This window comes from Podarcis liolepis (genome assembly GCF_965112155.1).
Source record: "Podarcis liolepis genome assembly, chromosome: 14".
Classification (NCBI taxonomy): domain Eukaryota; kingdom Metazoa; phylum Chordata; class Lepidosauria; order Squamata; family Lacertidae; genus Podarcis; species Podarcis liolepis.
Window position 1 is genome coordinate 22,935,948 of NC_139569.1, and position 16,422 is coordinate 22,952,369.

Genomic DNA, 16,422 nt, shown 5'->3' on the forward strand with positions numbered 1-16,422 from the left:
CATTCCTCCTCATTTGTTTGCACAGACTTTCCACAGTTGTTATGTTTATCGAGCATTCATTCTGATTGTTTCTGCAGAGGTTCCAGGGAATAACCATTATCTCACACTTTCTGCACATTCCCCATCACTTTCCTTACCACAAACAGTTCAGGAGGTGAATTGGTTTGTTTTGTTTTTTGAAGTGCTATTTTTTTATTATCAAGGCTGTCTACCCAGGACATTTTATTCTAGCATTAACGGAGACCGTGTGCTTGTTTTTTTTCTATGTAGCCCACACACACAGGCTGAATCTACTATTACATATTTTTTGCGCCTGAAAAGTGCATTTTGTGAAACTTGTTTAGTTCTGAAAATCAAGGCTCATTGTGAATTGATTCTGCATGAAGTCAGTGGCGGATTCCTCCCCAGTAAGGATAAGTAGGATCAAAATCCTGGGAAACGAACTAGTGTCAATTGAGCAATATGAAAATACAGGTTCTATTCCTGCTCTCCCCAGTTCCGAATCCTGCCCCCCCCACCCCAGTATGGCAGGATTTGAAGACATCCTCTACTTAAAATGTGATACAGAACACCCTCCGCTTTCTCCGGACTCATTTGGTGAAGACAACTCATATAACACTCTATTTCTGATCATTTGTTGCCTAGGACTTCTGCAACTCTCCCTCCCCCACCTTGGGTTTTTCCTGTATTTCCTTTCGGGGAAATTGGTTAGATCCTTATTCAACAAGTAAATGTCAGTGTGATATTTGTATAAGTAATGAAGCAGACTGTTTAAATATGGGTGAGGATAGTCTCTAGTGATATATTTTTTTTTGCAATAAAAAATGTAGGATTGTTTACCATCAGTATGTTACTGGTCCAACAGGGAGATATAGATAGATAGATAGATAGATAGATAGATAGATAGATGATTAGATAGATAGATAGATAGATAGATAGATAGATAGATAGATGATAGAAACATTGCATGTTTTTTGCAGGTCTGATACCTTTGAGTAGGAGGAGGACACTTGAAAATTGTATGATAGGATAGATAACACCAAAGTTATGGGCAGTAGAAGGCTGTCAGGTACTCCCATTGAAATTAACAGCAAACACAAATGGATGGGATGAAATGAACTAGCTTTCAGGAATGAACTAGTTTTGATTCAGCAATGAGATCAATGCAGTTCTAACTAATAAACCACAAAGGCTGTGATCCTACGCTCACTTATCTGGGTGTAGGTCCCATTGAACTTAAGGGGACTTATTTCTAAGTAGGTTTGCATGGAATTGCACCGGAAATGAATGGAAGTTTCAGTGACAAAAATGAATGGAGTAACTAGACTTTGTTTCCCCCCTTGCACACTGCTACAACCTTAATGCCTGTTAGTTCTCCCCCGCCTCCCCTTGGGATAACAAGCCCAGAGATGCCATGTTGATATTGCAGGGTTTCTGTGACTGAAGGAAGCGGAAGCGTACAAAGGTGGGGGAAGGAAGAAAATAAATAAATCCATGACCACCTTGCAAGAACATCATTTGACTCACATTTTAATATCTGAAAATAGTATTTAAATTCTCAGCCATATTTTGGACAGCAAACCAGCACATGAATTCACAAAACCTTGCCAGGACAACACAATCATTCTCAGATGTAAAAACAGTGAGGTCACATTCAACAAACAGCTTCGTATGAAAGGTGAAATGTACAGAGTGAACCAAGTGCCCAGAGGATTTCCTGGGCTACTTCTGTGCAAAGTCAGATCCTCACAAATAAGGTGTGACGTGGGAAACTTGGAGATGGTTCATTTGCCTCGGTTAGTATATGGCCCCTGGAGGGTTCCTTGGGAAGTAATGTGGCCCTCAGGGTGACAGCACACACACACACACACACACACACACACACACACACAGCGCTTCCCAATTGTGGAGTGTCTTTGGAATGGATCCAAGGCTTCTACATTTTGATAGGTAGTGTTCAATGTTTGTCTTAAGCACAGACCTTTTGAAATTGATAGGCATGACTAATTTAGATGCATTCATTTTAATGGGTTATATATAACACAATCAATTCTAAAGAAAAATTAGATTACCCTAATATAAACTGCAGCCCTAGGAAAAATTGCCGGGGGGGGGGGGAATGTGGCTGTCACCTTTCTCTTACCCGCATCTCTCCATAAAAATATAATGCATGACACACTTCCATCACACTTGACATTTCTTCCCCCTCCAAGAGCAGCAGACAGTGAGAGAAGTTGATGCAATGAGGATCACATCTCCCATCTTCTTTTGCTAGATGTTACCAGGGAGACATAGAAGAGAGAAGGAGGTTGGTGGCACAACACCGCCGCCGCCCCCATCACACCTCGTTTGGAACCACCTTGTATATTTATTCTTAAAGCATTTTGAAGGACATCGGGATGCTACAGCCTGACCCTTATTTACAGCAAATCTGGCTCCTGGCATTTCAAAACAGCAGCAGCAGACGACACACACTTCAGAAGCAAGAAAACAAGTGCTGAGAGATGACATGACTTTTTTAAAAAAGACAACACTGCAAAGGAACACATTATAGGGGTGTGCATTTAAAAATCCTCTTATCAACAAGGCAAGATTGCATTGGACCACATCTAGCTGTGCACTCTGGGCACGAGCGAGAAAAAGTTCGGCACTTCAGAGTACCAAGTTGTTAAGGACAGACCTTAGCAGATGCAGAATTAGCTGCAAAAAAAAAAAAAAAAAGCAAATTGCCACACTGACCACATCCACACCTTACGTTTAAAGTGCTTTGATATTACTTTAAGCAGCCATGCCTTTCTCCAAAGAACCCCCAGAATTGTTGTTTGTTCAGGGTGCAGAGAGATGGTAGGTGACCCTTTCCCTCCTCCCAGAACTACAGTTCCCAGAGTGGTTTAACAACCCCCCTGCCCATATAACTCTGGGAACTGTAGTTCTGGGAAAGGAATACAAGTATCTCCTAACAACTCTCAGCACTTTTGATGAACGACAGCTCCCAGTATTATTTGGGGGAAGCTGAGACTGTTTAAAGTGGTATAATAGCATTTTAAGTGTATGGCTCGCATGTGACCACTGCCAGACCTTCTCCCTACACTGTTCTTGTGCTTTTGAGGAGGGGAAGGGGAATCTGCCAGTTCCCAGAGCGAGATTCAGATAAAACATTCTCATTAGAGAACTCTGCCACAGAGCCAGGATCGTGGGAAACTGGGCACCCTGACAGAACCCTGGAGGCTATACTCCAAGGAATTTGTGCCACCCTGTAGAATTGAAGGAACTCACATTTTCCAGCGATGGACTCACCACGCTAACCCCTCAGCCCTCACAAGCAGAGGCAGCAGCAAGCTTGAACTGATGCACCAGTCTGGTGGTCAGAGCTTTACTCAGCATCGGTACCCCAACTATGGTCTGAATCAGGTCCCTGATATGTGTGCTAGGAAAGGTGAGGCAGTTGTGGCCAGGATGCTGCTGGGGCACCTGCTCCAAGGACCAGGTCCCAGTTCTGGCAGCCTGCAGGACAGCTTCTTCCTGCTCAGAAGTAGGCGTTATGGCTCTTCATTAGACTTGCTGATGCTATTGGACAGTGCCCCTGCTGGTCCATGCTTTAACTGCCACTTGCAGGAGCTGGTGCAATACTTGTTGATTTGGATTCCAGGCACCCCACTACCACTCACGGGTCTGCAGACTTGGTCAGACCGCACCTGGAATACTGTGTCCCATTCTGCGCACCACAATTTAAGAAGGATGTTGACAAGCTGGAATGTGTGCAGAGGAGGGCAACCAAGATGATCAAAGGTGTGGAAACTAAGCCTTGAAGGAGCTGGGCATGTTTAGCCTGGAAAAGAGGAGACTGAGAGAAGATATGATAGCCATCTTCAACTATCTTAAGGGCTGTCACATGAAGGAGGGAGCATGCTTGTTTTCTCTTGCTCTGGAGGGTAGGATTCGAACCAGTGGCTTCAAGTTACAAGAAAGGAGATTCCGACCAGACATTCAGAAAAACTTTCTGACAGTAAGAGCTGCTTAACAGTGGAACGGACTCCTTCGGGAGGTTATGGACTCTCCTTCCTTAGAGGTTTTGAAGCAGAGGTTGGGTGGCCATCTATCACAGATGCTTTAGCTGAGGTTCCTGCATTGCAGGGGTTGGACTAGATGACCCTTGGGTCCCTTCCAACTCTATTATTCTGGTTTGGCTTTAATTAATTTACTCCTCTCCCCAAATCACCACCCAAATTATCCCAACTAGCATTGGTGTGCAAGGCTTAAAGTCTGCTTCCTAATTCAAATGGATTTCTAGTGGTGCTGATAATGGGTGTTGCTAGATTTAGGGGAAATGGTAGGGCAAAAACCCTTGGGAAAGCAGGACACAAAATGGAACATTTTTCTTCATATTGGCTTTGCTCAGGTTTGCCGCTGAGGTGGATGGTGTTGCTTCTTCCCCTGCTGGAAGCAACCTGCAAAACAGCAGGCCACTAGAAGCATGTACGGTAAGTAAGACATGAGAATGCTTTGTTTTACCAATAATGGCTAGGTGGATTGTAGCATGCTCAACAGAGCTGTGGAAATATATCTGGGGACAGTGTTGCATGATGTGTTAGGGTTGGCAGGATTTACAATGCATTCTATGTATCAATACTACAAATTTCCATCCATTTTATACCAGCTTAACTTAGCCACGGAGAATCAAGTCTGTCCAATCCTGTTGTGGTTTCTGTTTATGGATTGCACTAGTGTATCCGTTGCCAACCTGGTGTCCTCCAGCTTCTTGGACTACAACTCCCATCAGCCCACAGTGTAGAACATTGGGAACTGGCATATGTCTCTCTTGCCCATGAAGCATGATGGAGATATATCTACCATGTTGGATAGGCTGGGGGTGAGGTAGAGAGATCCAGGCCTTCTTACCCTTCCACCTATTTATGAAGCCAATGGTTGAGGTGGAGCAACAGTGTCCCCCATTGAGAATCAAGCCTCCTGCTATCTGCATGCCCCACCCCCTTGATCTGCATAGCCCCACCCCTGTTTCTTGGTCTTGCTTGTGTGGTGTAATGTTGAAGAGGAGAGCATTTCTGTGCAAGGTGGAAAGAAAGCAAATATTTGTACACCCTGGAAACAGGATTTGGCAAAGTCCATTCTTATCATGCCCATGGCATTTGCCATCACAATGTGCTCCAAGCAAGTTCCAGTTCTCTTGAAGGCAATGGAGGTCCCTCTCTACAGCTTGCTGGTCTGCATGTGCCCATTGGACTCCACACTTCTCTGGAGTAGCATCGCCTCCTGCAGGCGGCTGCTCTTCTCTTGCCGATGTTCGGTTGGGTCGCCGTCTTCAATGCCATTTCCTTTGCGGAGGCACAGGACCTTCTGAAAGCTCTGCTTGAAGTTTTCGGAAAGAAATCCATACAGGATGGGGTTGGCACAGCTGTTGGCGTAGGAGAGAACCACCACGAAACAGAAGATGCCAACCAAGACAGGCTCCTCCGGCAAGATGAAGATCAGGTTGATGATGTTGACAATGTAGAAGGGAAGCCAACAGAAAACAAAAACAACCACAATGATGACCACCATCTTGGTCACTTTCCTCTCCGACCTTCGGCGCCTTGTAGAGCCCACTCGGATCCCCGAGGACTTGACTTTGATGATTATCAGCAGGTAGCAGAGGCAAATCACCAGCAGAGGTCCAAAGAACCCCAAGACAGAGGTGTATATGATGAACACCGCAGACCAGATCTGCACCGGGTCAGGCCAGCTCATGTTGCAGGTGTCAAAGGTTTCCTGGACATCAGCGAATATGATCATTGGGAGCACCACTAGGAAGGAGAAAGTCCAGACTGCCAGGCTGATCAGTCTGGCGAACCTTGGGTGACGCCACTTGGTAGACTTGATGGGGTGAACCACGGCAAGGTAGCGGTCCAGACTCATGACTGTCAAGCAAAAGATACTGGTGAATTGGTTGATGCCATCAAAAGCTGTCACTAGCCTGCACATGAAAGTCCCAAATGGCCAGTAGGAGATGGCATTCTGGGTAGCCAGGAATGGCAAGCCGAGCATGAAGAGTACGTCAGCGATTGCCAAGTTTAAAATGTAAATGTTGGTGACGGTCTTCATCTTGGCATAACGAAGGACCACGTAAATGACCAAGGTGTTCCCGCTCAGCCCAACAGCACAAACCATGAGGTAAATGATTGGAATGAGCACAGAGCGGATGCTGGTAGGAATGGAAAACCCTCCGAGAGTCGCGTTGCTTGTTGTGTTAGCCAAAAAGGAGAAGTTATCATCTGGAGGAATGGCTTCTTTGAGGAAAGCGGTGGAGAAGTACAAAGGATCCATGTTCCTTGTCTCAATGTGGTTTCTTAAGAATGATGAAGCCTAGTGTCCCTCAGCATTTTCATCCTGGGGGAGAGAAAAACAAACAGAAACATGAAAAGAAAAGATTATTGGTGGGCATGTTCAGAAATCTCTCCTGTTTAAAATGTATGAAACAGCTGCCTTGCACATTCTGCTGTAATGCACCAAAATAATTAGCTACCCTGGCTGGCAATTATTTAGGAATTAAGCAGATGTTTTGTTTTCTCCCATCAACCTTCTCCTGCAAATAAAAATGAATATGGGAGCTGTGAACAAAATGAACTCCCCATAATAGCCTTGGATGTTACTGGATCATTCTCTCAAAGGAAAAGAGAAGGCTGCCTCATACCGTGTCAAGCCATCGAGCTCAGTATTGTCCACACTGGCTGGCAGTGGCTCTCCAGGATTTCAGACAAGGGTCTCTCCCAGTCTTACCTGGCGATGCCAGGGACTGAACCTGCGACCTTCTGCATGCAAAGCAGGTACTCTACCCCTGAGCTGTGCCCCCTTCCCCCACAGGAAACTGAGTCAGAACCTTAGTCTATCCAGCTCAGTACCAGACTCAGGCAGCTTCCTGTTCCAGCAACTCACCAGACCTGATCCCAGTCTTCACCCTCAGGGTTTGGAACATAGGAAGCTGCCTTATACCAAGTCAGAGCAATGGTCCATCTTCGTATTGTCTATGCTGACTGGAAGCATCTCTCTGGGGTTTCAGGCAGGGGTCCCTCCCAGCCCTATCTAGAGATGTTGGGGGTTGAATATGGGCCCTTCTGCATGCATCTGACCTACAGTCCTTCTCCCAGGAGACATAAAATGCTACACCACTGAAGGAAGAATGTAGACATGGAAGGAAGAATGTTATAGCTGCAAAGAATTCAGGGGCAGTAAATGGGGAGAACCTCTGTATCTATGCACATTTTAGTTATTTATATTGACCAAGTGTTGATCCATCAACTTCCAAGGCTATTAGGGTGAGCCAACAGTTAGTGCTTGAACTGACCAGAGGGGTGGCACCCTAGACCTAATCTTGAGAGGCACCCAAGATCTGGTGCGAGATGTAAGTGTGGGTAAGCCAGTTGGGAACAGTGGCCATAGCACTATTAAATTAAATATACATGGAAATGGCCAGCTGCCAAGGAAAGCGCACATGGTCACATTTGGTTTTTTAAAAGGGAACTTCCTCAGAATGAGAAGATTGGAAGGCAGAAAGTTGGAAGGCAGAATCAAAAGGTTCAAATCACTCCAAAATGCTTGAGAGTTGTTTAAAAACACAGTATTAGACAATCAACTGGAGTGTATATGGCAGGTCAGGAAAGGTACTATGAGACTGAAGAGGACACCAACACAGTTAATGAGCAGAGTCAAAGAAGCTATTAGAGGTGAGAAGGCCTCCCTCAAAAAACTGAAGTCTTGCCCAAATGAACAGAACAAAAAAGAACGTGAAAACCTTGGCAAAGAGAAAGAAAGAAATTGTAGGCAGACAGTAAGGGGTGCTAAAAAAGAATGTGAGGAACACATTGCTGAAAACATTAAGACAATAAACAAGATGTTCTTTAAATATATTAGTAGCAGGAAACTGTCTAGGGAGGTGATTGGACTCTTGGATTGCAAGGGAGTCAAATGGATGCTAAAGGAGGATAAGGAGATTGTGGAGAAACTGAATGAACTACCATATTTGCATCTCCCTTCACAATGGAAGATATTGGGCAGGTCTCAATGCCTTTTCAGAAGGTGAGTCTGGGGAAATAAGGCAAACAGTGGTGATGAGAGATGAAGTTCTAGGCTTAATAGAAAAATAAAAACTAACAAATCACTGGCCTGGATGTCATCCTCCCAAGAGTTCTCAGCGAACTCAAATGTGAAACTGGTGATCTTCTAACAAAAATATGTAACTTGTTCTTCAGATCAGCCTACATATCTAAGGACTTTAAAGTAGCCAATGTAACACCCATTTTATAACAGCTTGTGGAAGTTCAAATTGTTGCAAGACACCTGTAACAAGAGGTTTCTACTCATCTTCAGTGAGCTATGCGCCAATGAGTTTGCCGCTCTCTCTTTAAAACTCTCCCCTTTCTGTAACTCTTTATCTATTAAAAGTTAAAACATTTTTGACCCATTGATGTCTTAATCAGCTCCCTGCTGTGCTCATACTTTCAGGAACAACCATAGGGATTAGAAATTTGATTTATCAGAAGTGCAGAAAATGAGGTTCTAAGAATTAGGGATGGGGGATAAATTCAATTCTGTTTGCATTTTGGAATGAACCTATGTTATTCACACTTCTTGAAGCAATACACAAACCGAAATACACAGCCATCCTTTGGAAACTGCGCTTTGCCAGACTTTTTTACAATGTATTTCTTCAGATAAGTAATGTGCAGAAAGATGCATGTAAATGTAAAATGTGCATCGAAATGCATATATTAGCAAAAAATAGCATTAGTATTATAGAAGAGGAACATGCTTTACAAAAACGTGCATATCAGGCAAAATTGCATACACAAATGTGTGTATTAGAAGAAATTCATGCTATTTTAAATGAATTTTCATAAGGATTATTATTATTTATTTAAAAAGCACGAAACAAATGTAAAAATGTGGAGAACTATACTTTCAGACTGGAAAAAATTAGAAACTGAGAGCAACTCAAACTGACAGATTCACCCCTCCCTACACAGGGTGCTGAATCCTAGCTCTTCCCTCACATTCTTTGCTTTTCTAGGCTCTGGTGGAATTGCTGAGGTCTAGTAGGTTATTCCCTTTGATATTTTAATCCATCAGATCCTTCTTAGGCTCAGAGCAATTTATAACTGCAGTTCTTTATGATTGATATTACATGTTATTTTTACGTGCATAATTTTGAGTTAAAAATAATTCTTCCTGGAGTTGAATACTCAAGCAAAAAAGAAAAGAAGAAAAGTGTGTGTGTGTGTGTGTGTGTGTGTGTGTGTGTGTGTGTGTCATTTGACCTACCTTATCTCCTGTCTTCAGCTTTTTTAGTCATAAGAAAAATGGATGAAGCTGAAGCAGCCACTTAATTTGGTTGCAAACAGGCTGTGCTGATAAGGTTTCAAATTCCAATCCCAAGGACAAAGCAACAAATAAAAAATTTACCATATTTTTTGCACCATAACACTCACTTTTTTCCTCCTAGAAAGTAAGGGGAAATGTCTGTGCGTGTTATGGAGGGAATGCCTACGGGTGGCATGCCTACGGATTTTCCTCCTCTAAAAACTACGTGCGTGTTATGGTCGGGTGTGTGTTATAGAGCGAAAAATATGGTACTCTCCCTCTAGAAAATATAGCCCTGGCTGTTAAGTGTAATCCGGCATTCCCAGGGCTCTTAAGTGGCAGAGAACAAGAATCTAGAATTGTAGAATTGGAAGGGACCCATAGGGTCATCTAGTTCACCACTGCATTGCACGAATTATACCTACGATGCAGAACCTAAAGATGATGCCGTCACGGCCACAGAGAAGGGCTTCTGGAGTCACAGTGGATAACGGTCAAGACACACCCCAAGAAGGATATTCCAATGGGTTCTCTTGGGTTGTTTGCTTGCTGGGTTTTAGGTAAAGGTAAAGGGACCCCTGACCATTAGGTCCAGTCATGACCGACTCTGGGGTTGCGGCGCTCATCTCGCTTTATTGGCTGAGGGAGCCAGCGTACAGCTTCCGGGTCATGTGGCCAGCATGACTACGCCACTTCTGGCAAACCAGAGCAGTGCACGGAAATGCCGGTTACCTTCCCGCCGGAGCGGTACCTATTTATCTACTTGCACTTTGATGTGCTTTTGTACTGCTAGGTTGGCAGGAGCAAGGACCGAGCAACAGGAGCTCACCCCGTCGTGGGGATTTGAACCGCTGACCTTCTGATCAGCAAGTCCTAGGCTCTGTGGTTTAACCCACAGCACCACCCACGTCCCTTAGGGTTTTACACTAAAGCAATTATTTCCTCCACACCATTCCCGCGAATCAAATTGCCATAGGTGTCAACTCCCTAGGGCCCTGGGTACCCGAGCGCCCACAACATTCCCCATGAAGAGGCTGGGCAACCACAAAGTTTGGTGCCAGGGTTGCATGGCACCCACAGTCATGGGGCCAAGCTGGCACTCCTGTCACCACCTCACCCTGAAGTAGTGGCAGTGGTGGTTTGTGTCTCTTGGGACTGGTGGTAGGCAGAGAGCCCAAAGAGTTGATGGCACCAGAGCCAATGACCGAGGCAACGAACGATGGTTTTGTGTCCATCCACTTCCATGCTGAGTTCTTCAAGGGGCCACACTGAGGCAGAGGCAGTGCAGGAAATTGACAGGCAGTGCTACCTCTGGAATGGGTTGCCAGGTTTCAAGAGGTTCTTGAGCTTTTTTTAAGGAAGACCCCAAAACAGGGACAGGCTGAGGCCCTATGAACCAGCCTCCTCTGAGTCACCATCTCCAAACTGACCCTTAAGCAGCTTACAGACGGAAACAAGATACCAAAGACTTCAGTATAAAACAAAACATTAGAAGTTCATTTAATGTAGGGCGCGAGGGGGTGCTGTGGCCCTCCAGATGTCGCTGAACTACAACTCCCATCATCCACTGCCCTTTGAACAAACTGGCTTTGGAGGTTTGGAGACCAAAAACATCTGAAAAGCTGGAAGTTCAATGCCAGTGATTTAAAGCGTCAGAGGAAATCAAAATATTTAGTAGCTTAAGAACTGAGATGAAAGCTAGCAGAAAAGCAGTCTGACTCACCAGCTTAGGGGAAAGCAAAACACATTCAGGATTTGTGTTTATTGATAATGATAATGATTACATTAATTACCCGTCCTTCACTGTCAGGTCCCAGGATGGGTTATAACCATTTAAAACATTTTAAAGGTCTTAACAGATCTTCTGAGGAATAAAAGCAAGAAGGGGTCTCATTTGTTTCCCAGTGGAGGGAGTTCTGCCTGATGGGAGCCACCACAGAAAAAAATATTGTCATCATCACCGCCAACCTAATTTCACTGCAGATCCAGCCAAATCTTTCCGACTTTCAAATGCCTCTGTGGGGATTATTCAAGTTCTAGCCATCAATTCTACTGAATGAACACATGCATTTTTCTTGCAAACTACAGATATATATTTTAAAATGTGCTAAAAGCAGGTCCACTTTAAAAGAAACAGAAAGCAGCCTTCATCATCCCCTAAATTTTGTCTTTATGTCCACTTATTTCTCCATCAGAAGGAAAGTCGCCTCAAGGTATACAGGCAAGATCTTTTAATGAAACTTATTTAGCCCTTAATACTCTTCATCAGTCCCATCACAATCTCTGGTGGAGAAAGAATGGATCTTTCTCGCTGTTTCAATGCAGGCTCAGTTCACAGACGGGGAAATGGAATATTGCATTAATAATTCTGAATACTGGATGCTTATTCTGGTTTAATTAACATGATCTATGCATGCTTGTTCCACACTGTACAGAAAGGGGCCTCATTCACACATCTGAGTATATGGAAAGGCAGTCTAAAAGCATTTCATTTTGTTTTTAAAAATTGCATATTAGGAACATAGGGAGCTGCCTTACACAGAGTCAGACCATTGGTCCATTGACGACACCATGCTGAATCTGACTGATACTCCACCTAGTTCAGCACTGACTGCTTTATGCTAAGCCAGACTATTGGTCTATCTAGCTCAGCATTGTCTACACTGACTGGCAGTGGCTCTCCAGGGTTTTGGGCGGGAGACATTCTGGAGTTTCTGGGGGTTGAACGTGGGACCTTCTACCTGCAAAGCAGATGTTTTAACCACTGAGCTACTACTGCCTTTTCCTATCACTCAGTGACGGAAACACCAAGAGGGTGGCTTGCAGTCCTGAGTGGGTCACTTGCAAGTCACAAACAAAATTTCATCTCCGGTGCGAAAAGCTGCCCAGCAAAATCAGTTCAAATGCTCAGTCGCTAGTTCCCAAATGTACATGAAATGACATGTGATATCTGTATTTGTGTAAGCCAGCTGATATGCACCCAGTGCTCCCTGGATTGCTTCACACCTGCACTTCCACTACTTTGAAGGTGACTGGGATCATGCACTGACCTGCATGTGTGAAATGCACCATCGCAGGTCAGCTTCCCCACCCCTGCCAGATCTTTTCTTCTTCTTCGTCTTCTTTATTGGATTTATACACTGCCCTATACCCAGTGGTTCTTGTGATCACAACCTTCCAGTCATAGAAACAGAGAACCATAAAATTGGAAGGGACCCTGGGGATCATCCAGGCCCACCTTTCAATGCAGGAATGTGCAGCTATCCCTTATGGGGGTTGATCCTGCAACCATAGCATTATTACCTCCGTGTTCTAGCCAACTGAGCTACCTAGCTTTGCATGACAGTCAAGTGTGGACCTTTTCACACATTCAGCTGCCAGTTAATGGGGGTTCAGGAATCAAGTGGTGGGCAGGTATGTGTGAATCAGCCCAAGCCTTCCCTTTTCCCTACACAATGGTCATTTCAGTGTAAGAGGAAGTGGACTAACTCACACACAAATGTGTGACAAATGATGGGAAGTCCCTGCTTGCAACTTCCTTCTGCGTACACCAATAATAATAATAATAATAATAATAATAATAATAATAATAATGCTCAATACTGTAATAATAAATAATAAACAAATGTTTAATATAATTAAAATTTAATGGCATTTAATACTATTAATAATATTATCAACAACAACATTTTATTAATTGGTGATGACAATGACGTATGGGTTGCCCACATGTGACAAACACACAAAAAAGTGACCTCCAGTGTCAGAAAATGGATCCTCTTGAATTAAGCAGCCACGAATTGTTCAAAAACCTTGAGATTGTTCCAAGGATTGACTCATTCTGCACACCCCAGAAGAGTGCGTCCAAGTTAATCGGCTCTCGCCAAAGCCACAAGAGAGTCTGCTGGCTCCTCGGTGGTGGGGCTCTAGCCCAGTGCCCCAAAGTTTTTGCCACAATGCCTTCCCGCTAGACTTGAAGTCTCTCGCTTCTACCCACCTCTCCGCCCTCCTTCCAACCATATTCTTATTGCTTTACCTGGCTTGGCTTGGTCTCTCTCCGTCCCACTTCCAGGGACCGTCCTGCTCCAAGCTTGCCCTCCAGCTTTCCTCAAAATCCAGGTCCAGCCAGCCTCCCTCCTGCTGTCTCCTCCGGTCGGATGGTCCTGCTGATGGTCGCCAAACGCAGCTGCTTCTCTCTAGGACAATGTCCTTCTGGGACAGGCGTCGTCTTCTCCTTGACCCCACCACCAGCAGCAAAGTTCTGTCTCTGAAGCCGGCAGGCTCCTGGCTCCGGCAAGCCAAACCCTCGCTCTCCCTGCTCAAGCGCCTCACTAAATAAATATCCAGCGCCAGGTCTCTAAGTAGCACAGTCGACGGCAGGGGAAGGAGGTGGGAAGCGGGGGAAGGGGATTTGCCTGTTGCGCTTTATAGGCTGCGGCCAGCGGGTTGCAGTACCCCCTGCAGACAACGGACCTGCCTTGCAAGGAGGGCGGGGAAACATCTCGCCCGAGGGCTCCAGGGAGCTCCTTTGAAAAGAGGGGGGAAAGAAAGCAGGCGCTTGGAAGTTGCGCGTGGGTTGGATTTGGAAAGGCGGCCGTTTCTCAGGATCCTCTGGCGCGCCGAAGTACGAAAGAGCTGCAGTCATGTCACTTTATGGCTTGCACCATGAGCGCTAATAATAATAATAATAATAATAATAATAATAATAATAATAATAATAATAATAATAATAATAATAATTTATTATTTATACCCCACCCATCTGGCTGAGTTTCCCCAGCCACTCCCCAGCCAATCAAATGTTAAAAACAGTACAGCATTAAATATTAAAAACTTCCCTAAAGAGGGCTGCCTTCAGATGTCTTTTAAAGATAGGATAGCTGCTTATTTCCTTCACATCTGAAGGGAGGGTGTTCCACAGGGTGGGCACCACTACCGAGAAGGCCCTCTGTCTGGCGCTGGGAGCTTTGCAGGGTAACAATATCGCAGAAACCAAAAGGCAGGGCTCTGTCCCGAAAATGTTACAGGCGAAATGCTCTGCGACAGCTAGGATCCAAAACGCAGGAACCAAGACAAGCCTGCTGGATCAGGCCATTTGCCCATCCAGCATCCTGTTCTCACAGTGGCCAAACAGATGCCCCCAAAAAGAAATCCGCAAGCAGCACTCAAGCACAAGAGCACCCTCCCCTTCTGTGGTTTCCAGCAACTGGGGTACAGAAGTCTCCGACTGTAGAGGAAGAGTAGTCATCGTGGCTAGTCGCCACTGGTAGCCCTCACCTCCGTGAATTGGTCCAGTCCTCTTTTAGAGCCATCCAAGTTGTTGGGCATCGCTGCCTCCTGCGGGAGCGAGTTCCACGGTTAAACTATGCGGTGCGTCAAGGACGCAAGCTTTCGGATTGCGCAGAGCTCCTTCACAGGAGCAAGGGAAGTGGGGGGAGCGAGGGATTTTAGCAGGGCTGAACAGCCAGAGGTCGTACCCACATTTCTTCCCTTCCTCGCTTCCCTCCTGCCCCCATCGTCTATATATACATATAAATAAACCCGCCGTAACATTAAAGCGTCAGTGAGAAGCGTCTCCAGGGCAGTCCGATAATAAGGGAGATGCGCAAAGTGGTGAACGCAACAATCGGAGAGGAAATGGCAACAGGCAAGAATGCACACAACACACACACACACACACACACACACACACGGAGAGAGAGAGAGAGAGAGAGAGAGAGAGAGAGAGAGAGAGAGAGAGAGAGAGAGAGAGAGAGATTGGCTTCCGTTTGACTCATTCAATCTCTTTTCCTTCACTCCCATTTGGGAGTGAGGAGTCTTTTTCAAGCCTGCCCGGGAATGCTAGTTCCAAGCCGAGACGCCTTACCTCGTCGGTTTCAAGTGGCGTCTCGTCTATTTCATCCATGCCCTTCATTTGCCAAGGCTACTTTGCATCAAGCCTCTGGCTGGGCGCCTGAAGGAATGGGGCTGGCGATGTGAGGTGGGGGGGGGAGTCTCCTGAAGGGTGGGGGATGCTGCCCCCCTCGCCCTGTAAAGCGGATTTCCCAAAGTGTCTGCTTTGCGCACTATTTCGTATTCTTTGCTCTAAAAAGAACTCCGATTTAGGGGCGCGTTTGCGAGGAATCCACCCCCCCCGCAAACTGCAAAAGGTTACCCGCACCGCTTCTCTCCCCCCCCCAACTTCTGCTTGGTAAATAGCCCGCTTCCTTTTTCTAAGCCCCGGGGAAAGAAACTTGCCCCCAAGAGCTTCTCCTCCTGTTCCCGGGGTGATCTTGGGCGCCGCGGTGGAAAGAGCCCAGAGCCGGAGGAACTCGGCTCGTGAAGCGGCAGGTGGGGGCGTCTGGGGCGTCTCTATCCAAAGCGCGGGTGGTGCTCGGTCGGGAAAGGTTGCAGACGCTTCCCAAAAGAGCACGAGAGAGAGAAAGATCAAAAGGAACCCGTCGCGCTCTGCAGCCGTGCGCCCTATGGCGGTGCGCGCATTTTTCCGCATGTAGAGTCGGGGGAAGAATCCCATATTTGCTCTTTTGTCGAACGTCGCCAAAATATAACTGTCGGAGCGACGTTTTCGAATGGGCCAGCTTTGATTCCTGCGGGGAACAAGTGCAAGCTTTATGGTTACACAGCACCCTTCGTCGGGCAGCTCCCTCCCCTCCCCCGTCCTTAAGCTGCTGAAGTTACCAGAAAGTTGGCTTTCACAGTGGATGATGGCCTTCTGCTGCTATTAGGGGTGGGGATGGCTTTGTGTGTTTTCTATGAACTGCGTGTGACTTTGTGCGAATGTGTTTGCATTATAATGTCTGCTGCTGTTTGTTTTCCATATGCTGCAGGTCCTTTGGAGAATTTTTGCATAAAAAAGCCACTGAAACATAATAAGGATAAAAATAAGCAGATCAGATGTGATCCTGCTCTAATATTTGACTTCTATGGTTGTGGATAGTTGTGGTCCTTTCGGAAGGGAGCTGTCACAGCCCCACTCCATGTTTCTGTAAAATGGGCACACTCATTTCATAAGTAATCTCCCACAAAAATAGCAAGATTCATTTATTGCATTGAAGTCCCAGCTTTTCTCCA

At 45.6% G+C, this 16,422-nt stretch overlaps 1 protein-coding gene across 3 annotated transcripts; it reads right to left on the minus strand.

Moving 5' to 3' along the window:
• Positions 1-1,514: 1,514 nt before the first annotated feature.
• Positions 1,515-15,661, minus strand: SSTR5 (somatostatin receptor 5). 3 transcript variants are annotated; one of them, XM_083473844.1, is made up of 3 exons: positions 15,218-15,661; positions 13,388-13,877; positions 1,515-6,384 (listed from the first exon to the last, which is right to left on the minus strand). In XM_083473844.1, exon 3 carries the CDS (start codon positions 6,319-6,321, stop codon positions 5,209-5,211), a length of 1,113 nt encoding a protein of 370 aa, XP_083329970.1. In that variant the 5' UTR covers positions 6,322-6,384; positions 13,388-13,877; positions 15,218-15,661; the 3' UTR covers positions 1,515-5,208. The 3 variants fall into 3 exon arrangements, with proteins under 3 accessions (XP_083329970.1, XP_083329968.1, XP_083329969.1); XM_083473842.1 differs by having other exon boundaries at positions 13,388-14,023; XM_083473843.1 differs by lacking the exon at positions 15,218-15,661 and adding an exon at positions 14,629-15,006 and having other exon boundaries at positions 13,388-14,023.
• Between the last annotated feature and the right edge of the window lie 761 nt (positions 15,662-16,422).

What these genes read in the sequence shown, in the direction of transcription:
- SSTR5 (XM_083473844.1), bottom strand. Translation starts at nt 6,321, where the DNA reads ATGGATCCTTTGTACTTCTCCACCGCTTTCCTCAAAGAAGCCATTCCT.